The sequence below is a fragment of the Hyperolius riggenbachi genome, chromosome 2, assembly GCF_040937935.1.
Source record: "Hyperolius riggenbachi isolate aHypRig1 chromosome 2, aHypRig1.pri, whole genome shotgun sequence".
NCBI classification, from domain to species: Eukaryota; Metazoa; Chordata; class Amphibia; order Anura; family Hyperoliidae; genus Hyperolius; species Hyperolius riggenbachi.
The window spans coordinates 316,412,531-316,438,848 of NC_090647.1; the positions used below are offsets into that span (position 1 = coordinate 316,412,531).

The window sequence follows — 26,318 nt, forward strand, 5'->3', positions numbered from 1 at the left end:
ACTTTTTTGCACCCTAACTGCACTAAGGGGCCCAAAGTCCAATGAGTACCTTTAGGATTTCACAGGTCATTTTTGTTTCAAGACTACTCCTCACGGTTTAGGGCCCCTAAAATGCCAGGGCAGTATAGGAACCCCACTAATGACCCCATTTTAGAAAGAAGACACCCCAAGGTATTCCGTTAGGAGTATGGTGAGTTCATAGAAGTTTTTATTTTTTTGTCACAAGTTAGCGGAAATTGATTTTAATAGTTTTTTTTCACAAAGTGTCATTTTCCGCTAACTTGTGACAAAAAATAAAATCTTCTATGAACTCACCATACTCCGTACGGAATACCTTTGGGTGTCTTCTTTCTAGAATGGGGTCATTTGTGGGGTTCCTATACTGCCCTGGCATTTTGGGTGCCCTAAACCGTGAGGAGTAGTCTTGAAACCAAATGTCGCAAAATGACCTGTGAAATCCTAAAGGTACTCATTGGACTTTGGGCCCCTTAGCGTACTTAGGGTGTAAAAAAGTGCCACACATGTGGTACCGCTGTACTCAGGAGAAGTAGTATAATGCGTTTTGGGGTGTATTTTTACACATACCCATGCTAAGTGGGAGAAATATCTCTGTAAATGACAATTGTTTGATTTTTTTACACACAATTGTCCATTTACATAGAAATTTCTCCCACCCAGCATGGGTATGTGTAAAAATACACCCCAAAACACATTATACTACTTTTCCTGAGTACGGCGGTACCACATGTGTGACACTTTTTTGCAGCCTAGGTGCGCTAAGGGGCCCAACGTCCTATTCACAGATCATTTTGAAGCATTTGTTTTCTAGACTACTCCTCGCGGTTTAGGGCCCCTAAAATGCCAGGGCAGTATAGGAACCCCACAAGTGACCCCATTTTAGAAAGAAGACACCCCAAGGTATTCCGTTAGGTGTATGGCGAGTTCATAGAACATTTTATTTTTTGTCACAAGTTAGTGAAAAATGACACTTTGTGAAAAAAAACCAATAAAAATTAATTTCCGCTAACTTTTGACAAAAAATAAAATCTTCTATGAACTCGTCATACACCTAACAGAATACCTTGGGGTGTCTTTTTTTCTAAAATGGGGTCACTTGTGGGGTTCCTATACCGCCCTGGCATTTTACAGGCCCAAAACCGTGAGTAGTCTGGAAACCAAATGTCTCAAAATGACTGTTCAGGGGTATAAGCATCTGCAAATTTTGATGACAGGTGGTCTATGAGGGGGCGAATTTTGTGGAACCGGTCATAAGCAGGGTGGCCTTTTAGATGACAGGTTGTATTGGGCCTGATCTGATGGATAGGAGTGCTAGGGGGGTGACAGGAGGTGATTGATGGGTGTCTCAGGGGGTGGTTAGAGGGGAAAATAGATGCAATCAATGCACTGGGGAGGTAATCGGAAGGGGGTCTGAGGGTCTGGCCGAGTGATCAGGAGCCCACACGGGGCAAATTGGGGCCTGATCTGATGGGTAGGTGTGCTAGGGGGTGACAGGAGGTGATTGATGGGTGTCTCAAGGTGTGATTAGAGGGGGGAATAGATGCAAGCAATGCACTGGCGAGGTGATCAGGGCTGGGGTCTGAGGGCATTCTGAGGGTGTGGGCGGGTGATTGAGTGCCCTAGGGGCAGATAGGGGTCTAATCTGATAGGTAGCAGTGACAGGGGGTGATTGATGGGTAATTAGTGGGTGTTTAGGGTAGAGAATAGATGGAAACACTGCGCTTGGGTGGTGATCTGATGTCGGATCTGCGGGCGATCTATTGGTGTGGGTGGGTGATCAGTTTGCCCGCAAGGGGCAGGTTAGGGGCTGATTGATGGGTGGCAGTGACAGCGGGTGATTGATGGGTGGCAGTGACAGGGGGTGATTGATGGGTGGCAGTGACAGGGGGTGATTGATGGGTGATTGATAGGTGATTGACAGGTAATCAGTGGGTTATTACAGGGGAGAACAGATGTAAATATTGCACTGGCGAATTGATAAGGGGGGGTCTGAGGGCAATCTGAGCGTGTAGGCGGGCGATTGGGTGCCCGCAAGGGGCAGATTAGGGTCTGATCTGATGGGTAACAGTGACAGGTGGTGATAGGGGGTGATTGATGGGTAATTAGTGGGTGTTTAGAGGAGAGAATAGATGGAAACACTGCGCTTGGGTGGTGATCTGATGTCGGATCTGCGGGCGATCTATTGGTGTGGGTGGGTGATCAGTTTGCCCGCAAGGGGCATGTTAGGGGCTGATTGCTGATTGTTGGGTGGCAGTGACAGGGGGTGATTGATGGGTGATAGGTGATTGACAGGTGATCAGTGGGTTATTACAGGGAAGGACAGATGTAAATATTGCACTGGCGAATTGATAAAGGGGGGTCTGAGGGCAATCTGAGCGTGTAGGCGGGTGATTGGGTGCCCGCAAGGGGCAGATTAGGGTCTGATCTGATAGGTAACAGTGACAGGTGGTGATAGGGAGTGATTGATGGGTAATTAGTGGGTGTTTAGAGGAGAGAATAGATGTAAACGCTGCGCTTGGGTGGTGATCTGATGTCGGATCTGCGGGCGATCTATTGGTGTGGGTGGGTGATCAGATTGCCCGCAAGGGGCAGGTTAGGGGCTGATTGTTGGGTGGCAGTGACAGGGGGTGATTGATGGGTGATAGGTGATTGACAGGTGATCAGTGGGTTATTACAGGGTAGGACAGATGTAATTAATGCACTGGCGAATTGATAAGGGGGGGTCTGAGGGCAATCTGAGCGTGTGGGCGGGTGATTGGGTGCCCGCAAGGGGCAGATTAGGGTCTGATCTGATAGGTAACAGTGACAGGTGGTGATAGGGGGTGATTGATGGGTAATTAGTGGGTGTTTAGAGAAGATAACAGATGTAAACGATACATTTGGGAGGTAATCTGACGGCGGGTTTGCGGGCGATCTAATGGTGTGGGTGGGTGATCAGATTGCCCGCAAGGGGCAGGTTAGGGGCTGATTGATGGGTGGCAGTGACAGGGGGTGATTGGCAGGTGATTGACAGGTGATCAGTGGGTTATTACAGGGAAGAACAGATGTAATTAATGCACTGGTGAATTGATAAGGGGGGGTCAGAGGGCAATCTGAGCATGTGGGCGGGTGATTGGGTGCCCGCAAGGGGCAGATTAGGGTCTGATCTGATAGGTAAAAGTGACAGGTGGTGATAGGGGGTGATTGATGGGTGATTGATGGGTAATTAGTGGGTGTTTAGAGGAGAGAATAGATGGAAACACTGCGCTTGGGTGGTGATCTGATGTCGGATCTGCAGGCGATCTATTGGTGTGGGTGGGTGATCAGTTTGCCCGCAAGGGGCAGGTTAGGGGCTGATTGATGGGTGGCAGTGACAGGGGGTGATTGACGGGTGATTGACAGGTGATCAGGGGGATAGATGCATACAGTAAACAGGGGGGGGGGGGTCTGGGGAGAATCTGAGGGGTTGGGGGTGATCAGGAGGGGGCAGGGAGCAGGGGGGGGGGGGATAAAAAAAAAATAGCGTTGACAGATAGTGACAGGGAGTGATTGATGGGTGATTAGGGGGGTGATTGGGTGCAAACAGGAGTCTGGGGGGTGGGCAGGGGGAGGGGGTCTGATGGGTGCTGTGGGCGATCTGGGGCAGGGGGGGAGAAATCAGTGTGCTTGGGTGCAGACTAGGGTGGCTGCAGCCTGCCCTGGTGGTCCCTCGGACACTGGGACCACCAGGGCAGGAGGCAGCCTGTATAATACACTTTGTAAACATTACAAAGTGTATTATACACTTTGTATGCGGCGATCGCGGGGTTAACATCCCGCCGGCGCTTCCGTATAGCCGGCGGGATGTTGCGGCGAGCGAGCGGTGACAGGCGCCGGCGGAGGATCGCGTCACGGATGACGCGATCGCTCTGCCCATGCCCTTAGAAGGACCGCCGCCTCTGTGGGTGAGCCGGTCCTTCAGGGCTCCACTTCCCGGCCGCCTCTGTGCGTTAGGCGGTCGGGAAGTGTTTAAGCAGAAATTCACTGAATAGTTAAAACTCAGCATTTTAGTGCTTTATTCAGCTAGGATTCCGCTCCGGAGCTGAGCTTTAGATACAAATCTATCAAGTTTTGGAATGTAAATAAACCTCTGCAAAGCCTGTCTGGGAAGCCTCCTGTGCTCTCTGAGAGATTTTTGTTTATTTACATTCCAAACATGATACATTTGTATCTAAAGCCCAGCTCAGAAGCGGAATCCTAGCTGAATACAGCACTAAAATGCTGAGTTTTAACTATTCAGTGAATTTCTGCTTAAAAAAAATTCTGGCATAATAGTTTTTAAGCTGTAAGCAATCTATTAAAGCAAAGTTGAAATGCTGGGTGTTAGACCGCTTTAATGTAAATGCAATAAACTTCATTACACTTCTCAAATATCACTGTGTGTTTCTCCTATATGATATACCGGTATTTAACTCACATTTTTTTATCTTAACAACCTACGATTTATACAGGAAAATCATGACTATTAACAACGTTGCCCAAACTTTCGTAATCCCACTGTATAAGGTGTAGTTCTGCAATGTAACATAACACTAACTGTCTGTCATTGCTTACCTACTGCTATTTACATTTCATATATTCTGATTCATATATAAACTTTGATTAAAAATTTTAAAGAATAGAAAAAAATCCATGTAATGTATATCATTTAGTTGTTTTTTCTCTTAAAAAATATAATTCTAGTTTAAAGTTCCTTTTTTTAATAATTATGCTCCATATAAACAAAGGTTAAAATCTTTCCGCAGTTCAGTGTCTTTGATGTGAGTTTCTGCAAGTGAAGTATGCAAGGATTTGACCAGATGCAATCATGAGAAGCAATCCACAGCCTGTAAAACAAAGACAGTTGGTACAAAAGATGCTATAAAAATGAAGAAACGTTCATATGAAAATTTTAACATGGCTGTAAAAACACTTATTTTTATTTCTATGAAAATTACCATTGTGCCGAAAATTCTTGCTTTTTACTGCTTAATATGTTTCAAAGCGGACTTGCTTTTAGTAATGCAGTTTCAAGTAAATTCACTGACATTTTTCTGCATGCAGCTAAGCAACAGATTGCTACATTATTTAAATTACCTGATTGACGGGGCCACAAACCAGCTACCCGATAGCATAACATACATTTTGCAAAATGTACACTTTTGTATTAAAATATATATATATATTTTCTACAACAATTTCATGGGATGTTCCTCTTCAAGAACTAGTTATATTTATACAGTTGTAAAACACATATTTTACATTTGGATTACTTAACTAAATGTACACTACTGACTTTGGTTCTTCCAATGTATTCTTTGTATGAGATTATTATTACTATTAATCTCTACCTGTGTTTGTTAGATGCAACTAATAGCGGTCAAGTGTAAATAAAAGCAGCAAGGCCAGAAAACATAAAAGAACAAATTAATAAGATGGATAAAGGATCACACCCTTCTAAAAATAATCATGTTTAGCTAATAACTTTATTTTACACAAAGTTAATTGATTTCCGCTTGTGATTGTTTGCAGTGATTTTGATTATTTCAACATAAAATTATTTCCTGAAGCATTCCAGTGTTTGGTAGTGTAACTGAAAGGAAACAACTATGGTTGCAAAAGCATCATCAAAAGATCTAACGGATAAAATTGTAGAAAGGAACAAGTCAGAAGATGGATGCAAATAAATTCAAAAGGCTAATCAATTTCGAGGAGAACAGAAAAGTCTATAATTAATTAAGTGAAAAGTACTTGATACTACTAGGGCCATCCCACCAAATAATAGACGAGTGATCAGAGAGGCTATCAAGAGGCCTATGGCAGTTACAGGACGTAATGGCAGGAGTGGTCAGGTTGTGTAAATGAAAACAAAAACAAGTGCTCCACAAATATGCATCTGGAGATTAGAGATAGCCCGAAAGGTTCGCCCGCGAACATTCGCGCGAACTTCGGTGGTTTGCGTTCGCGAACGAATGCGAAGTTTATGGCGGATCGACCCGCCCCATACTACATCATTAGGGTCAACTTTGACCCTATACATCACAGTCAGCAGGCACAGGGTTGCCAATCAGGCTACACTCCCTCCTGTAGCCCCACCCCCCCTTATAAAAAGCAGGCAGCATCAGCCATTTCACTCACTCGTGTGGCTGCAGTAATTAGAGAAGGGAGAGGTGCTGCAGAGACATTAGGGAAAGCTTAGTTAGGCTTGTTAGGTTGCTCTTTCTTGCTGATACTTATTGCTAAAAAGCACTCATTCTCAACAGCTCTTTTAAAAGCTAATGTTCTTGTGATCTATTTTTTTGTGTGTGTGTCCCACAGACACTTTTGTTGCATATACAGCCCTGTCAGTCAGTCTTAGCTGCTGGACCTTGGCCCCTTGGTAATTCCTACTGTGCCACTGCCAGGCCCAGCACATTCAGTGACTACCTGTGTGTGACAGCTGCACATTTGTAATACCCATCACTGCATATACCTACCTGTTGTTCAGTGCACCCACCCACCTACCTACCTACGTGATCGCACGCAGTGTCCCTGCACCTGTTCACTGTACGTGTGTGTGTGAGAGACAGCTGCACATTTGTAATACCTATCACTGCATATACCTACCTGTTGTTCAGTGCACCCACCTACCTACGTGACCGCACGCCCCTGCCTCTCTCTCTCTCTATCTCTATCTTCTTCGGGCAGCCGGCGGGGACACGCGTGTCCCCGAGAGTCGTTCGTGGCGCCAGGAAAGCAGAGCGGGGAGGCTGCAGACATTGCTTCTGCCAGCCCCCGCTCTGCAGGGATGAACGACAGGATTGCCTGCCGCGACGAACGACTCTGGAGGGGACACGCATGTCCCCCGCTGCCAGTGTCGGGGAGAGGAGAGAGAGAGAGGCAGGGGCGGAGGAGAGGAGGCGGAGCAGAAGCCGGGCGGCTTCATCTCATTCAATGAATGAACTGGGGTTTTTTTTGCTACATTTGGCCAGAGACGGCCAGGAAAACTACATTCATATTAAAAGGAAACATTCCATTTCTAACATTAGCCGCTGCGCTGCGGCCACTTCGCGCATTGGCCGGCCAGAACCCGAAGTGGCCGGCCAGAACTAGAAGTGGCCACACTTCGGGTTCTGGCCGTAACATATACACATGCAAGATGTTTTAAAGCACTTTATGCCTCCAATTTAGCATGCAATGTGATTTCTACCCTTAAAACGCTGCTTCGAGTCAAATCCAGATTTTTCCCCGGGATTTTTGGCGTGTATCCCACTCATCCATGCAAAAACTCAGATGTTAGACCCCTTGAAACATCTTTTCCATCACTTTTGTGGCCAGTATAAATGTTTCTAGTTTTCAAAGTTTGCATCCCCATTGAAGTCTATTGTGGTTTGCGAAAGTTCGCGTGAACCAAACTTTTGCGTAAGTTCGCATTTGAGGTTCGCGAACTGAAAATCGGAGGTTCGAGCCATCTCTACTGGAGATTCTGAGGAAAAATGGGTAAAAAAAAATTATGGCCAAAATCTAACTGCTTGACCTCAACACCAATCGATCTATCTGGCAGAGACTCAATACAGCTCATTATGGCAGCATCCTGTTGTGGGGTGGTTTCTCTGCAGCAGAGACTGGGCCATTTGTCAGGATAAAGAGGAAAATAGATGTGACAATTTTTTGAGGAAGACCTGACCCTTTGCCAGAAAGTTGTCATTGGGAGAATGTTCTTTTTGCAACATGACAAAGACCTGCAAATATTCCAAAAAAGGGTGCGCACTCAGACAGTTTGCAGGAACTAACAGGTTTATTGTTCCATTACACAAACATGCCATCCAACAATTGTTTAGGGGCCACTAGGGTTCCCCTTTGTCAAGGCACAGGAAAGAGTCTATACGCCACAACTCTAGGTGTCTGCACAGCCAATCACATCATTCAGCAGGTAATCATGCACTTTCTTTTACCTGTTTAACCCATTCGCGTTCCGTCATTTTCACTTTAGCAATGTTCACCTCCCATTGATTAACCTATAACTTTATCACTACTTATCACAATGAACTGATCTATATCTTGTTTTTTCCGCCACCAATTAGGCTTTCTTTGGGGGGTACGTTTTGCTAAGAGCCACTTTACTGTAAATGCATTTTAACAGGAAGAATAAGAAAAAAACGGAAAAAATTCATTATTTCTCAGTTTTCAGCCATTATAGTTTTAAAATAATACATGCCTCTATAATTAAAACTCATGTATTGTATTTGCCCATATGTCCCGGTTATTACACCGTTAAAATTATGTCCCTATCACAATGTATGGCGACAATATTTTATTTGGAAATAAAGGTGCATTTTTTCCGTTTTCCATCTATCACTATTTACAAGTTTAAAATGAAAAGAAATATAGAAATATTTCATCTTTACATTGATATTTAAAAAGTTTAGACCCTTAGGTAAATATTTACGTTTTTTTTTTAATTGTAATGTTGTTGTTTTTTTTTTTATATTAAACATTTTATTTGGGTATTTTTGGGAGGGTGGGATGTAAACAATAGTTTTATAATGTAAATGTGTGTTTAGTTTTATTTTTTTTACTTTTAGTTGTAGTTTTACTTTTTGGCCACAAGATGGCCATGAGTTTGTTTACATGACGTCACTCTAAGCGTAACATACGCTTAGAGAGACGCATGGGGGAGGCAACAGCCAGAAAAAGCTAAGCTTCCGAGAGAAGCTGTCGCTTTTTCAGCGGGGGAGAGGAATCAGTGATCGGGCACAATAGCCCGATTCACTGATTGCCTGGCTAACGAACCGCGGGCCGGGAGCACGCGTGCGATTGGCCGCGGGAGCGCGCATGGTTCCTGGACGTAGTTTCTACGTCCAGGAACTAAAATAGGTTAATGATGTGATTTCTGTGCAGACACATAGAGGTGGAGTCAGTAATTAGAGCAACAAAATGTGTATATTTTGAAGGGGGTGACTCCTTTCTGTACTCACTGCACATATGTTTTGAAGGGTATATTGGTTCACATAGAATTGATCCTTTCTTTGAATATCATGCATACTGCAAAACTATTTCCCACACCGCTATTTTGGCTAGCAAAATTGGGTGATCTACAAACAAGCTAAGTGATTGGTCCCACTAGCAGCTGGTTACAGGACGTGGTGCCACAGGCAGCAGTAGAGGGAGATCAGGGTCTTTGAGTCCTATCGGAGAAAAGCACTATATAAATGTGATTGTTAAGGTTCTGCATAGCTTTGTCTGTTCTGCATCGATCTTGCAGATGCAGCGGTGAAATACTGAAGATAATTTAGACAGTTCTGCTGAAATCTTATTTGGTATAAAACGGTGCAGAGTAGTAAAAGGGGTGAAACGCTTGATATCTAGAAGATGTTGATGTTTTTGGAAGTCCATGTCTGGGTCAAATAAGTCATATCAGCAGACAAGATGGCTGGTGACGTCCATTTTTAATTAACTGCGTTAAATATGACCTTTTTATCAAATGTCAAAATGTCAGATGACGTTAATTCCCACAAGATAAGGTAATTAAGAATAGATAGCGTTTGACGCACGGAAGCTTTAGCGAATCAGAGTCTGGGATTCAGGGACAGTCCAGATTAGGCAGCCATATTGCATCCAACCCCTATAAAAATAGGAACTGAAAGCTCATAGTTTGCAGAAGCCCAACAATCTCCTGAGAAGACACATGAGGCAGAAGCTACCTTCCCACAAGTGGTTCTAGATGCTGAAGAGATGACAGAGAAGGGGTAATATGCTTAATATTCTGGTGATTTACTTTATTAATTTTTCAGCATTAAGTTTTGTTAAGATGTTAGCAAGAAGTTTTTTAGAAGCTATTTTTTATGCTATTTCTTTAAGAAGATTACAACAAGTTTTACACAGCTACTAGATACACAGCTATTGATACAGATGAGACTATTTTTTATCTTATTCTACATAACACAACTGTTATATTCTTTTTTGAATGTACTTAGAAGATTGATAATTGCTTGGCTCTAAAGCCTTGATGAGATGGAATACTGTCAGAAGGAAAATCTACTTGGAACTGTTCATATTTTGTATATATGCTGTATGATAAGCAAATACAATTTTTTTTATATAAAATCATATACTGTGTGCTCTGATTCATTTCAAGGTATACCATCAATCTATAATTACTGTTATAGAGGATTCAGACCCCACTATGCCGGATTTATATGATAGCAACGCTTTAACCTCCTTAGCGGTAACCCCGAACTGAGCTCGGGGTAAGCCGCCTCGGAGGATATCTTAGCCCCTGGTGGGGCGATTTAAATTCTGTAAAGTGCTGTACGCGCAGCTAGCAGTTTGCTAGCCACGCGTACAGCTTGATCGGCGATCGGCCGCACGCAGCGGCGGAAGAGGGCCCCCCCCCGCCAGAGCCCTGCGCAGCCCGGACCAATCACTCCCGGGCAGCGCAAAGGGCTGGATCGGGTGCGCCTGACGTCAGCTGACGTCATTCCGATTGTCGCCATGGCAACAGGAGAAGCCTATATACACAATCTCCTGTTTGCTGTTGTTGCCGGCGGCGATCGGACTAGAGGGACACATGCGCCCTCTAGTGGTGATTCATGTAGCTACCACTCGGGTAGCTACATGAAACAAAAACAAAAAAAATACAAAAAAAGTGTAATGCAGCCTCCTTGGTGAAAAAATTGAACCGCCAAGGAGGTTAAGGGCTTCTCCTTTACTGAGTTAGCAATCATGAAAAAGTCAAAAAACCACTCAGGTTTTTGACACCATGATCTAACACTAATCTGCTAGTGTGTTAGTAGCTACTAAAACCTAATTTGTATACTTTATGATATAGGTAACCAGTAAAGGGACTTAGCATTAGAAAAGCAAGAGGGGATCTGAAGGAGTCATGCCGTAGCGTTGCTGTGATAGCAATGAGTTCATGGCTTAGGGGTAAACAGAGCTTGCTGTGAATAAAATTATTAAGTCTACTTTAGCTGTTTGATCATATTTATAATAATAACTCCTATCACTAACATACTCATTGACATAATGCATATGTAAATCTCTACATTCAAAACAATGCTGCAATTACCTGTTTGTAGCCACCACTGCCATGTCACAGGAAACTCCTGAGTTACTGCAAATATGAAATAAAAACATTTTTGTTACAAAAATACATACACTGCAAAATTGATAAAAATATTTTCCATGCATCAATCACAATTTTGGTGGCTTTGAGGAATATGCATAAATAAAATGAAAGGACTGGGCTATGGAGGGAGGAAAAAGAGGGAGTCGGCACTACATAGGATCCACATCCGTTGTTATGAAGGGTCTGCAGGGTCACGGCATGTTGGACTCTTGTGGCACTGTCAGCGTGCTCAGACTGGAATAAGGCAGGGATCAATGGATACAAAGAAGATACAAAGTCGGCACTGCTGCATACTGTGTGTTTATTGTTGGAAGGTGCTCTTCATCACATGCGTGCAGTATTAAAAAGACACATACCGTGCGTTGGAGGCTTGGAGCTGTGAGCTGGTGGTGGGTGCTGGGAGCAGAAATAGCCTGACGGCCGTTTCGCGCTATCTAGGCGCTTCTACGGAGTCTCCGTAGAAGCGCCTAGATAGCGCGAAACGGCTGTCAGGCTATTCCTGCTCCCAGCACCCACCACCAGCTCACAGCTAGAAGCCTCCAACGCACGGTATGTGTCTTTTTAATACTGCACGCATGTGATGAAGAGCACCTTCCAACAATAAACACACAGTATGCAGCAGTGCCGACTTTGTATCTCCTTTGTATCCATAAATAAAATGAACTAGCCAAATTATTAGACCTATTACAGACTTGTCCATGTACAAACCCCTTGGGAAATCCCTTACAGCTATCATCCTGATTCAAAACTTATTTTTTTATTGATTGCTAAGGTACAATACTGTTTCTTTAGGCCTGCTTTATAACAGCAGCTGCGTGGGTGTGAGTAGTAAAGCTGCTGTTTGTAACAGCATCTACTGACTGCAAATGGTAAAAATACTCTTGATTTTCATGCAGTGTTTAAAAATAATGTTCACATGAGCAAAGATTTAATAGCAACAGAGATACAGAGTGGCAAGAGGCATCAGATAACTCATACTTCTATCTAACCAGAAACAGGCATCCCTTTTAGCAGACAGAAAAATATATGATTAATACAATTTGGGGGAGGGGGGTAACACAAATAAAAAAATATATCCATTATATACCTATGCAACAAATAATGAAATGAAGAAAGGTCACTGTGATAGAATAATCCCACACCATTGATCCAACAATAGGCACAAACAGCAGACCACTGAGGAAAAAGGTTACTCCCAGTGAGATGACTTGTACTGGTGGAAACAGTAAAATTACATAGTTATTTGGGTTGAAGAAAGACATCGGAAGAAAATGCAAGCAGAAGCAGAAACATCACAGCAATAACAGAATAGTGCTAGTCTGATAATAATTTTCTCTCTCTGTATTTTTATTGAGAAATAACAGATTGCAATAATGAAACAGGTTTCAACCTTCACAAAACTGGTAACTGAAGGTACAAAACGAACTCTTATTTTTTAATACTATTTTTTATTATAAAAAAGTAAGAAAATCTTTATTGTATGTTCTCCAGTGAAATACATTGAATAGGCAGTTTGGATATTGTAGCTCTGATGAACACGGATATTCTCCAGCACAGGCACAAGAATTTGTCCCCCTTACTATTATTAGTATATCAAAACACCAGATCACAATAATACTCGTAATTAGGGATGCTCTCACAAGTAAATTTGAGTGCCTAAGCACTTGAATTCATAATTTAAATGAGCATTAATTACTGCAGGTGTGCGGTGGGGACATAAGGGGTTATTTACCTATAAATCCGCATCCTCCCTGTGCTCCAAATAGCTTGCACGCGTCCTATTGGACGCGTTGCAAGCTTCGCCAACCCGCACTTCCTCCTTGAAGGAGGAAGTGCAGGTTGGCGAGGCTTGCAGAGTGTCCAATAGGACGCGTGCAAGCTATTTGTAGCGAAGGGAGGACGTGGATTTATGGGTAAATAACCCCTTATGTCCCCGCCGCACACCTGCAGTAATTAATGCTCATTTAAATCACAAATTCGAGTGCCCAAGCACTCATGAGAGCATCCCTACTTGTAATATCTACTAGCATCATAGTAATGAAATCCACTGCATATGCGCTAGAACCATAATCATATCCTTCAGTAACCGTCTACACTAGCACTGGAATATCCTCAACCCCATTACAAAAATAAAATTAACAATCAACAGCAAAACATATACTATAATATATCTAACACCACAAAAATATTAACCCTTTAAATATATTTCCTACAACCTTTATAATGTCGTCCAACCAGAAAAGGATTAAGATAGAATAGGGCTCTAGGCAAGATAGCAGTTTTTGCCCACTGTTGATAATAACCAGGCTTTTTAGTTAGATTTGGTGGGGACTAGCCTCCTCCACATAGGCAAACGCAGGGGGAGATTACAGCTGCCCAGAATCCCCCTCAGACCAGGGCCGGTGCAGTGTCTGGGGACAGGCACAAGTTGAACCTTTCCCTGCTACAATTGACTTTGGATGTAGCAGCAGCATGTGTATAGAGCATGGAGTAGCTCTGGGGAACTTAACAGAGTCAGGTATGAGTACAGTCCTGTGCCCTGCTGTGTGAATGCTTCACTTTCCTCTTCATTACCAATGTTGGCTTTCCTCATTATTATCTGTATCCAAACTGTTCCTGATTGATACCGTTGTCGGTCGGACAGGAAAATGCATTATGTGTACCTACTATGATGTCCTACCAAATTATTATACTGTATGGTGCGTGGCTGAGGGAGACCTTTCAGGAATCTCCCCCTTGAAAATCCTGGGTTTGCCCCTGCTCCAGGTCACAAGACCCTCTCCACGCCCTAGGCAACTGCCCAGGTTCGTCTTGTAGATGATCCAACTCTGCTTCCAGCGCATTAATCTATTCATTTACAGTGTTTATGTAGTGCTCTGTCTGCAGCCATTCATTTATGCTCATTAGTACTTGCTCCCATAGGAGATTGCAGTGTAATGTCCCTAATGCCTAATACACACGATAGTTTTTTTCCGCTCGATTTTCCACCCGATCGTTTTTTCTGCACGATTCTGCACTCGATTCTCTTATCTTCCGCTCGTTTTTCGTATCTTTTTCCATTCACTTCTATGGGAGATCGGGCCAGAAAACGATTGGGAGTAATATCGGACTTTAGGGAATTTATCAATCGGATGCATCTATCATACGGAAAAACGTAACGTGTGTACCTAGCACACTTGCAAGCAGTTAACCTACTAATATGCTTTCTGAGTGTGAAAAAAAACAGACCACTTGTAAACCCAGTCAACCACAGTGAGAAGACATGGGCTTCTTGCAGATAATGTCAGTATTCCTCACTAGTCCCTACAACCTAGGAGCCCAAAGCTTCTAGGCAGGGCAAAAATGCTAAATAATATCTCACAGCATCAGAAAATGTACTGCGTTGTAGAATACGGTCATGATGCTGTGAGTTAAAAGTGCCTTTTCCACTATAAGTTTCTTTTGATATCAAGTACCTCACTCATTATGGTCATGTCACATGAGCAAGCATTAACCCTGGTCACTAAGACTAGTAGCTAGTGGCTACTTGCAAATAATGGTGACTCCATTAAAATACATTTAAAGTACCACTAAACTGGATTTTTTAATCCTGATTTACGTGCAGTGCTGTGACATATGTTACAGCACCATCTGCACCCTCCAGTGGCCCCTGCATTGCTCAGCCGTAATCTCAGACTGAGCAGAACACCGAATATGGGTGGGGAGGAAGTGGCTGTTCCTCTCCCTTAACCCACCCCCTTCACTCCTCACTCCTCACTGATGGTTCCTGATATAACTGTGTGTAACGGCACACAGCGCAGGAGAGCTGCGACGTGTGGGCTTAGGGAGATTGAGCTGGGAAGGATAGTGCACTGACGATAGAAATATATGGACTGTCTATACTGACCAGTGGCATCAGTAGGCTGACCCTGCTGTGAAAAAGTGCAGGAGCATGAAACGGCCATTGGCAGGTCTCTGTGCTCGGAAATGCTCAGGGTACATGCCCCAAATGTCAGCAGTTGTGCCCCAATCCTTCTGCATGATTTAATAATCTTGCTCAGGATGTGGATTGCACAGCCTTGATGCAGAGGGACAGCAGAGCGATTATCTGCTCACCAAGCTCTCTATAATGTAATAAACAGTTTGGGGTGTTGTGCAGTGATATGTGCTACAAGCCCATCACCTGGAACTTTATTTCAATACAGTCTGACCTGACGGTGCACAGGAGATTCAGAGCTGACACTGCTAAATACTGAAGTCACTGGGAGCTGGGCTGCAGGATGGAGTCATCTGAGATTTGAGTACAGGGTGTCTCTTTACAGGTGCCTCTACTGATACCAGAGATTTCAAAGGGGCACTTTAATTACTGTATTATTATTGATTTGAATTATTTGTCTTCTGTCTTTATTATGCTTTTTTAGGGGGTAGTCTGCTTTATTATGATCATTGTTTTTTTTTTCTTTTGGGGGGGGGGGGGGGTCTGTTTAATTATGTTTAGGGGGAGGCTAGTTACCTGATAAATGTAGTTATGATTATGACCATGATTTTTTTGGTTTTTGTGTGCGTATGTTGGGGGGAGGGGTCTGCCTAATTATAATGTTTAGTTTAAGTTTATGCGAGAGTTTGTCGAATTATGATTTTTTGTGAGGGACTCTGTAATTATGTTTAGATGGGAGTTTGCCTAATTATGATTTTGAGGGAAGTTTGGGGGGGAACACTGCCTAGTTATATGTCCAAGCTAAAAAAATGAAGTGTGGTGTGTGCACTGGAAACTGATAACTGGTAGCAAATCAAAATTAAAAAGTAGTTAACAATATATAATTTATATCCTATAATCTTCGGCATAATCAAACCGAAGATTAACCATAATAACAACAGAACATGTTATGCCTGCCTATATTGTAAAGGGTGTGAATTTAGGATGATAGTAACAGTACAATACTCACCATGATATCCAGAGCTGTTTGAGGATGGTAGAAGTGTATGTCTGAATGGAATCATCCAATCAAAGTCTTCTATCCTTAAAACATATATTAAACAATTAGGCAATGAAATACGGTGTAAACCCAGAAGCAGCAGCTACTACATATGTTCGCAAGGTTTTGTTTTGGAGCATTAGTGTTGATAGAGGGTCATGTAAATTCACATATGATTACAGTTACCGTATCTTTGTCTCTCACAGTGCACCAAAAAGGAAACCAAACCTCTTATATAAGATGTCCTGTGAGAGCAATCTGTCCTTTGTGACCGCGTAGGCTATGTATTACAGACTTTCTTTATCATAGTTAAGGAAACAGCGTCTTTATTTAAAGGAGTAAATCATGTTAGACTTAGGGATTTTACAGTTTGGGGAAACACCGCACAATGCAAAGAGCATGAAAGAGCCCTACCAGCTACCTGAGGCACAAGAAGTGGAACTGTAGAGGTAATACAGAAAAAAATAGAAAGCAAGCACAGGCAGCTAAAAGAATCAAAATGCTGTGATAACTTCCCCTCTCAGCCCCACCCTGGGGGAGAGGTGATGAGCAATATTAAACCAGATAACCCTTGCCAACACATCTACAGTTGCCATGTGTTTAATAGCGGAAAGATGACCTGCTGCACACAGTCTAGCAAAGTAAATGTGCTTTGACTCTTCTGCCAAGCAAGGTCTGTAACACATACTTGCCTTGCCTCTTGACAGTATGACACACATTTACAAAGATGCAAACTTGATGTAGTAGCATTAGAGGCAAAGTTCAATTTTCTTGTTTTCTAATCCACACTGAGGTGAAAGAGAATACTCAAATGATTTTAAATGTATTAAAAATTAGAATGGTGATTCAATATTAAAAATAAAATAAAATAAACCACAAAGTTAAAGAGAATCTGTACTCTAATATTCTTACGCTAAAAAGCATACCATTCTATTCCTCATTTTCTCCTGTGCCCCTCTGTGCTGTTTCTGCCACTCTCTGCTGCAATCCTGGCTTGTAATTAACAGTTGTAGGCAGTGTTTACAAACAAACTAACCAGCTTGTGATAGGCTCACATAAACAGAGTGTGTGAGTCATACAGAGTGTGCAGGGGGCCTGCAGAGGGTGTATATCGCTTCTATCCAATCACAAGCAGCCCTGCACATTCCACACATTCAAGCCTAAGCCCGACAGACACTACAGAGGAAAGGAGATAAGATTTATTACAGAGACAGTGCAATTAGAAAAGGCTGCAGTAAGCCAGAGCACATTAGAACAGGCATAGGAACTTATAGGATAGAAGAACTAAGGCTGAAAAATGTGTTACAGAGTCTCTTTAAAGAAAAAAAAAGAAAAAATATTCGGTACTTTGGGTTCTTTGTTGTTGTCTGGTCCCAGTCTCGAAGACTGAGCTGAAAAAAATCAGCACTAGTCACCCTTAGTGTCACGTGCATTGTTATGGTAACATGTGGCGTAACACACGTTACAATAGCACTGCGTAAGTTACTGCGTTAACACACGAGGCGCTAAGTTAATTGTCCAGCTTTAGCGCATCAAGCCCACGGTGATCAATGGTAGAGTCCAACCTCCAGAAATATGAGAGGAGTTTTGGCATGACCCCTGTGCTCCAGTTGCACCATTCTGGTTACTTTCCAAGAGCTCCTGATGATTGGGGTTACATTACACCCCTACTGATCGCTGATCAAATAGACATCTGCTTGCTAATACAAATATCTTCAATGTAGGTTATTTCTTGTTGTACAGTGAAAGGATGCTCATATAGACCTATGCCAAACCAGGCCCGGATTTACATCTCATGAGCCTATAGGCACAGATGTCTTTGCACCCTAGACTTCACCCTCCATAAACCTGAAAACATCCACCGAACAGCACCACAAGTATGCTGGCTGGCCCAGCTGTTACTTCTCCCTTAGTTCCCTTGCCTGTCATAGGTAGCTACAGGTGCCCCTAAGTATTAGGTAGCCAGATTGATCCTCAATATTAAATAGCTAGAGGTGCTGCCAAGTATTAGGTAGCTAGAGGTGCCCCCAACTGAAGCAAGATGTGATCAGTGGAATACCGAGACCTCTAATTTACACTCAGCTCGGGCCTCTGCATAAGTAAGGCAGAAGGGAGGCACTTTGGGGAGGGGAGTGATCCACCTTTCCATCGTCAGGTGCCTGTAGGCACGTGCCTACAGTGCCTTTTGGTAAATCCGGCCCTGTGCCAAACAGAAACTTAAATTTCACTGTCAAGCTATGCATTTGGACTAAGTGATGGGAGAGCTCTGCCTGTCATGCGCTCACTGTTGTAACAGGTGCAAGACAGAAAAAATGAGTAATAAATAGTTTAAAAAAAAACAAGAAAGTGTAAGGCCCAAAAATTCAAATCTAAACCTGTTGCCAGAAAAATGCTACTTTTGTTTACCAGTTAAATGCAATATTATCGTTATGCTAGACCATTTGATACAGGTTAACATCCATTTTTTAGGTATTGTTATGCATTTGGTGCATTGTATAGTGGTGTGTATAGTGTTTTTACCTCAGAAATCCTGCGCACACAGTAGATGCCATGTAGAATACAGTATAGAAGATGAGAAGACACAGCAGAATACAGAAGTAAATATTCTAGAAGAAGAAGAAAAAAAAAGGTGAATAAACCTCATATATTGAACAGTACAACTTATACTGGTTGAAGGCCTAACAATCTCTCTATGCTTCCCTGGCTGTGTAAAATGCCTTCCTCATCATAAAGAAACTGCCTGTGTGCTACAGACACTCTCTTATCTCATGAAATTCATCCCCTCTGTCACCACAGCACGTTCAATGCATAGACCAAATTACTATATCTTAAAGGTCGAAGTTATATGACCTGTATATTCTGTTAGCAAAAAAAACATTTTTAAAAGATCTTTATGCTATACCATTGTGCTCCGCTCAGGGCTAATCCTAGCATTCATGACGACGTGGTCAAGAGGGTTTATGGGATATTCTGCAATCCTCTCATGTTATTAGTTTACCAGTACTGAGCAGAGACTGTGGCAGGGATTTTCTATTCTACAGCCATCAATGTGTTTAGCTGTAGCTGTGAGTTGCTGGTAACCATCACACTAGTTGCTTGTAGCTGTCATTTTCATTGCGGATTTAAGTTCTTTTTTTGGCTCAGTTTTTCATTGTATTATTTCAATAATTCTAGATATTGCAATGGTGTTTACTTCACATTCTGCAGCTCTGCAGAAGAAACTTCTAATGTGCAAGTCGAAAATACTATAAGAAATATGGTCTGAAGCTTTGAGCTTTGTTACGCACATTAGATAATGGTTGTTTGAAACCACCGACATACTAAATACTTATTTAAATCTGTGATTGGTGTGTTCGCTTCTTTAAACCATATAAACACACAATTTCAAACCGTATTAGGCTAAACTGGATCGTTTCAACATGAAGGGTGCCACCACAGCTCTGTGAAGCTGGCCCCCCTACAATCAGCACAAATAAAAATTCAATCATGTTAGTGCTCCATTTGTGCTGCAAAAATTAAGATTTGTACTGCTTTCATTTTGAAGATAATAGCACTTATTATTTTCAAAACAATACCATCACTCAGCCCCCATAAAACAACCTACAGGCATGGAACTGGTATGGGTGGGTAGTGCTGTCTGTGCATGTGCTCGTTTGTGCTGTAAAAACAAGGCCTTTCCGCCCATGAGGCGGGTTCCTTAGGTGGCAAAGTCGGGGGGCGGCACCACCTGGCCGTGGGTGTGGGGTGCCGCCGAGCTGGGGGGGGTAGTCGGCGGGAAGGGGGTTTTGGGCACAGTGGCGGGGAGGAGAGGTCGGACCTCCCTCCCTCACCTGGGTCCCCCGATCTGCGCTCCCCCTTCAGCTATTAAGCGCAGCAGCAGCGTAGTGATATCAGACAGCGGGCGGGATGACTCACCTCTTCCACGTTCCAGCGTGCGTTCCACTCTCGTCAATCCTGCAATGGCGCCCACTGTACTGTAAGTGGACGGCATTGCAGGAAGTGATAGGAGTGGAACGCACTCTGGAACGCAGAAGAGGTGAGTCATCCCCGCTCACTGGCACTGCCTGATATTAATATGCTACTGCTATGCTTAATAGCTGGAGGGGGAGCGCAGATCGGGGGCCCCAGGTGAGGGAGGGAGTTCCGACCCCCCTCCCCGCCACTGTGCCCAATACCCCTTGCACGGGTGTCTCATAAGTTTGCCTCAGGCGGCAAAAAGTCTAGAACCGGCCCTGTGTAAAAATCATCTTTCTATCTTTGAGATATTCACATTTTTATAAAGGTTAAAAGTTCACCCTTACAACATCGCAAAGGCTCATTGAGCTTGACTGCACTTTTGACCTTCATAAAAACGTGAATATCTTACAAATTATAGTTGTATAGGGGCTGGGTGATGGTATTGTTTTGGAAATAATAAGTGCTATCTTCAAAATGAAAGCAGCACAAATATAATTTTTTGCAGCACAAATGGGCACAAACGTAGCCTAACCAAACATGATGGCATTTTTTATTTGTGTTGATTGTAGGGGGGTGAGCTTCACGCAGCTTATCACCTCCTTCTCAAAAATAATAATAATGTAGTCAGTTGCACCGCTCAACAGTCCATCATTACAAAGCATATATACTATTCACTGTTACCACTGGTACCAGTCCTGAACCGTGAACGTTGGTTACTTCCTTTCCTCTTCCCCTTTTTGATCTTCAATAACCTCAGAAAAAATATAGAAACAGCATATAGGCTTCGATTCATAGACGTCGATGCGGTATTTGTTTTGAGGGCGGAAAAATACCGCATTCGGTATTGTAGATCTTCTGCTATCAATTCATAAAGAAAATACCGCTTGCGGGGTGAAGTCGGTGTCAGTTCGGTAAGGTAGCGGTAGCCGTGCGGAATGCAGCTGAAAAGTCCCGCAAGGTGCGGTATTTTTCCGCCAAGAAACACTTGACGTGTTGGATTGTGGGTAATTTCTGGGTGGAGTTGTGAGCATGTGACTCCTGTTTGGCGCCATTTACTCCAGGAGCCGCCCATGGAACAGGAAGCTGGGGAGGAAGTGCGCAGACGGTTGTATTTGCGCTGCTTGGAGAGGAACACGTGCGGCGGAGATAGGCGGACGGTGGAAGACAGCTGTAAGGGACGAAGAACTGAGGACACCGGTGGAGACGGTTCGAAAAGCGGCTTCATTCGCCATTAGAAGAAGAAGATGGCTGGATCGAGGAAAACGTTGTTGGAGTTGTTCGGGTCATGCGTAAGTATAGGTGTTGATCTGCATATGTTTGTTGTATTTGTAATGTGTAAAGGAAGTATTGTTGTATTGTTGAATTACAGTACAATTTGCTTATATAATTTTGTTTGTAAAGTGTAATTCTATTGTCATTTGTAATTGCAGTGTTGTTGTTTTTTTATTTTTTAGTTTTTTTTTTCTTTGTTATTTTTTTTTACCTGTGCTATGATAGTACTGTATACTAGTGGTTTACTATGTATATTATTGTAATTTTTTTTTTCCCATAGAATATCATCCTAGTATTGTACTGCTGATTTTGAATGTAAAGCGATTTCATTTCTTAGGGGAGTTTCTGGGGCGTAGAAATAGTGGGTGTAGCGGTAGCGACTGGATCGGGGCCCTTGGGCTAGAGCTGGCCCACAGGTCCCTCCCTAAACTACAGTATTAGCTCTCAATTGGTCCTGTGCTCATAAAAATCACTTCTATAGATTTTTTGAATAGTGGTAATCACTAACAAGCTGTTCCCCATCCACTTCTTGCACCTCTGACAGTGTAGTTGGCATTGCCATTTTTTGGTGTGCTGTATCAATTGTTATTTTTGGAGACTGGGGGGCCCTACAGTAAATGTAGGATGGGGGTCCACAGCTCCTTTGCTACGCCAGTGAGGAGTGTTAATGTTGTGGTGGATATTGACAAGGTATGTTGAGTTGTATTGGCTAATGTGATTGGTATTTTAAGCACGCCTCAGTGATACCATGGTGGATCGTGTGATAGTAATGATGCGCTGATGTTTTTTTTTGTTTTGTTTTTTTTTGTTTTAAATAGTGTTCCTGAGAGAATGAAATAACATGCTTTTGCAATAATTCAGGGTGTGTAATTGTGATGTCATGTTCATAATGCACTTATGATATAAACATGTACTATGTCCTCACTACAGTGGCACTGTATTCTGTCAGTGCACTCTCAGTATTGGCTGTTGGTCCACCCTAGGCACGTTGTGTATTCAGTGTAGACAGACAGTAGACAGTTTAGAGGTTGGCTACACAGATGGTGGCCTTCCTTGGTACACTCCAATGTTGCTGTAGCCAGGAAGTGCTCCCTAACTTTAGCCAAGCACTCCAACCACACTGTAGACAGGTAGTGTGCCCTGTAAGTTTGTACCCAGGCAGTGTGCCCTCTGTTTGTAACCAGGCAGTGTGGCCTCTCTGTTGGTACCCAGGCAGTGTGTCCTCTCTGTTGGTAGCCATGCAGTCCGCCATCTCTGTTGGTAGCCATGCAGTTTGCCATCTCTTTTGGTAGCCAGGTAGTCCGCCCTCTCTGTTGGTAGCCAGGCAGTCCGCCCTCTCTGTTGGTAGCCAGGCAGTCCACTCTCACTGTTGGTAGCCAGTACACACTGTATAGCCTGCCTACAGTGACAGTGGACTGCCTGCCTACAGTGACAGTGGACTGGCTCCCTACAGTGACAGTGGACTGGCTCCCTACAGTGACAGTGGACTGGCTCCCTACAGTGACAGTGGACTGGCTCCCTACAGTGACAGTGGACTGGCTCCCTACAGTGACAGTGGACTGGCTCCTTACAGTGACAGTGGACTGCCTGGCTACAGTGACAGTGGACTGGCTGGCTACAGTGACAGCGGACTGCCTGGCTACAGTGCGAGAGGACTGCCTTGTAGTAGGCCATCATCACTGTAGGCAGTCATTCCGCCCTCACTGTTGGAAGCCAGTCAGTCCGCCCTTACTGTTGGTAGCCAGGCAGTCCACTATCACTGTTTGGTAGCCAGGCAGTCCACTATCACTGTTAGTAGCCAGGCAGTCCACTATCACTCTTGGTAACCAGGCAGTCAGCTATCACTGTTGTTAGCCAGGCAGTCCACTATCACTGTTGGTAGCCAGAACACACTGTATAGTCTGCCTACAGTGACAGTGGACTGGCTGCCTACAGTGACAGTGGACTGGCTCCCTACAGTGACAGTGGACTGGCTCCCTACAGTGACAGTGGACTGCCTGGCTACAGTGACAGAGGACTGGCTGGCTACAGTGACAGAGGACTGGCTGGCTACAGTGACAGTGGACTGGCTGGCTACAGTGACAGTGGACTGGCTGGCTTCAGTGACAGTGGACTGGCTGGCTACAGTGACAGTGGACTGGCTGGCTACAGTGACAGTGGACTGCCTGGCTACAGTGACAGTGGACTGCCTGGCTACAGTGACAGTGGACTGCCTGGCTACAGTGACAGTGGACTGCCTGGCTACAGTGACAGTGGACTGCCTGGCTACAGTGACAGTGGACTGCCTGGCTACAGTGACAGTGGACTGCCTGGCTACAGTGCGAGAGGACTGCCTTGTAGTAAGCCATCATCACTGTAGGCAGTCAGTCCGCCCTCACTGTTGGAAGCCAGTCAGTCCGCCCTTACTGTTGGTAGCCAGGCAGTCCACTATCACTGTTTGGTAGCCAGTCAGTCCACTATCACTGTTGGTAGCCAGGCAGTCCACTATCACTGTTTGGTAGCCAGTCAGTCCACTATCACTGTTGGTAGCCAGGCAGTCCATTATCACTGTTTGGTAGACAGGCAGTCAGCTATCACTGTTGTTAGCCAGGCAGTCCGCTATCACTGTTGGTAGCCAGAACACACTGTATAGTCTGCCTACAGTGACAGTGGACTGGCTGCCTACAGTGACAGTGGACTGGCTGCCTACAGTGACAGTGGACTGGCTCCCTACAGTGACAGTGGACTGCCTGGCTACAGTGACAGAGGACTGGCTCCCTACAGTGACAGTGGACTGCCTGGCTACAGTGACAGTGGACTGCCTGGCTACAGTGACAGTGGACTGCCTGGCTACAGTGACAGCGGACTGCCTGGCTACAGTGCGAGAGGACTGCCTTGTAGTAGGCCATCATCACTGTAGGCAGTCATTCCGCCCTCACTGTTGGAAGCCAGTCAGTCCGCCCTTACTGTTGGTAGCCAGGCAGTCCACTATCACTGTTTGGTAGCCAGTCAGTCTACTATCACTGTTTGGTAGCCAGGCAGTCCACTATCACTGTTGGTAGCCAGGCAGTCCACTATCACTGTTTGGTAGACAGGCAGTCAGCTATCACTGTTGTTAGCCAGGCAGTCCACTATCACTGTTGGTAGCCAGTACACACTGTATAGTCTGCCTACAGTGACAGTGGACTGGCTGCCTACAGTGACAGTGGACTGGCTGCCTACAGTGACAGTGGACTGGCTCCCTACAGTGACAGTGGACTGCCTGGCTACAGTGACAGAGGACTGCCTGGCTACAGTGACAGAGGACTGGCTCCCTACAGTGACAGTGGACTGGCTGGCTACAGTGACAGTGGACTGCTTGGCTACAGTGACAGCGGACTGCCTGGTTACAGTGTGAGAGGACTGCCTTGTAGTAGGCCATCATCACTTTAGGCAGTCATTCCGCCCTCACTGTTGGAAGCCAGTCAGTCCGCCCTTACTGTTGGTAGCCAGGCAGTCCACTATCACTGTTTGGTAGCCAGGCAGTCCACTATCACTGTTTGGTAGACAGGCAGTCAGCTATCACTGTTGGTAGCCAGGCAGTCCACTATCACAGTTTGGTAGACAGGCAGTCAGCTACCACTGTTGTTAGCCAGGCAGTCCACTATCACTGTTGGTAGCCAGTACACACTGTATAGTCTGCCTACAGTGACAGTGGACTGGCTGCCTGCAGTGACAGTGGATTGGCTCCCTACAGTGACAGTGGACTGGCTCCCTACAGTGACAGTGGACTGCCTGCCTACAGTGACAGTGGACTGCCTGGCTACAGTGACAGAGGACTGACTCCCTACAGTGACAGTGGACTGCCTGGCTACAGTGACAGTGGACTGCCTGGCTACAGTGACAGTGGACTGGCTGGCTACAGTGACAGTGGACTGCCTGGCTACAGTGACAGCGGACTGCCTGGCTACAGTGCGAGAGGACTGCCTTGTAGTAGGCCATCATCACTGTAGGCAGTCATTCCGCCCTTACTGTTGGAAGCCAGTCAGTCCGCCCTTACTGTTGGTAGCTAGTGTTGGGCGAACAGTGTTCGCCACTGTTCGGGTTCTGCAGAACATCACCCTGTTCGGGTGATGTTCGAGTTCGGCCGAACACCTGACGGTGCTCGGCCAAACCGTTCGGCCATATGGCCGAACTAAGAGCGCATGGCCGAACGTTCCCCGAACGTTCGGCTAGCGCTGTGATTGGCCGAACGGGTCACGTGGTTCGGACCCGAACGCGCTCTGATTGGCCGAACTGTCACGTGGTTCGGGTAAATAAATACCCGAACCACGTCATATCTCCGCCATTTGTCTGTGGGTTTAGCTTTGGGTAGGCAGGCAGGGTAGTTCGCGCTCCAGCCACGCTAGCCAGGGTCCCCCCCAGTCATTGTGTGTCGCTGCTGGGAATAGTAGTACACCGCTCGCTCAGCATTCTGTTTACTGCCACTCTGTGTACCTCGCTCAGCCACACTATATAGCATTCTGTTTACTGCCACTCTGTGTCTGCTGGGAATAGTAGTACACCGCTTGCACAGCCACACTATATAGCATTCTGTTTACTGCCACTCTGTGTACCTCGCTCAGCCACACTATATAGCATTCTGTTTACTGCCACTCTGTGTCTGCTGGGAATAGTGGTACACCGCTCGCTCAGCCACACTATATAGCATTCTGTTCACTGTTCTGTGTCTGCTTGGAATAGTGGTACACCGCTCGTTCAGCCACACTATATAGCATTCTGTGTACTGTTCTGTGTCTGCTGGGAACAGTAGTACACCGCTCGTTCAGCCACACTATATAGCATTCTGTGTACTGTTCTGTGTCTGCTGGGAACAGTAGTACACCGCTCGCTCAGCCACACTATATAGCATTCTGTTCACTGTTCTGTGTCTGCTGGGAATAGTGGTACACCGCTCGCTCAGCCACACTATATAGCATTCTGTTCACTGTTCTGTGTCTGCTGGGAATAGTGGTACACCGCTCGCTCAGCCACACTATATAGCATTCTGT

The 26,318-nt window shown here is 44.7% G+C and overlaps 1 protein-coding gene across 1 annotated transcript; it reads right to left on the reverse strand.

Annotated features, from left to right (window-relative positions):
• Positions 1–4,446: 4,446 nt before the first annotated feature.
• On the reverse strand, positions 4,447–19,018 carry LOC137544390 (putative transmembrane protein 244). The gene is made up of 6 exons (XM_068265457.1): positions 18,983–19,018; positions 18,601–18,686; positions 16,051–16,124; positions 12,213–12,338; positions 11,066–11,110; positions 4,447–4,862 (listed from the first exon to the last, which is right to left on the reverse strand). Exons 1-6 carry the CDS (start codon positions 19,016–19,018, stop codon positions 4,783–4,785), a joined length of 447 nt encoding a protein of 148 aa, XP_068121558.1. The 3' UTR covers positions 4,447–4,782.
• Positions 19,019–26,318: the final 7,300 nt, after the last annotated feature.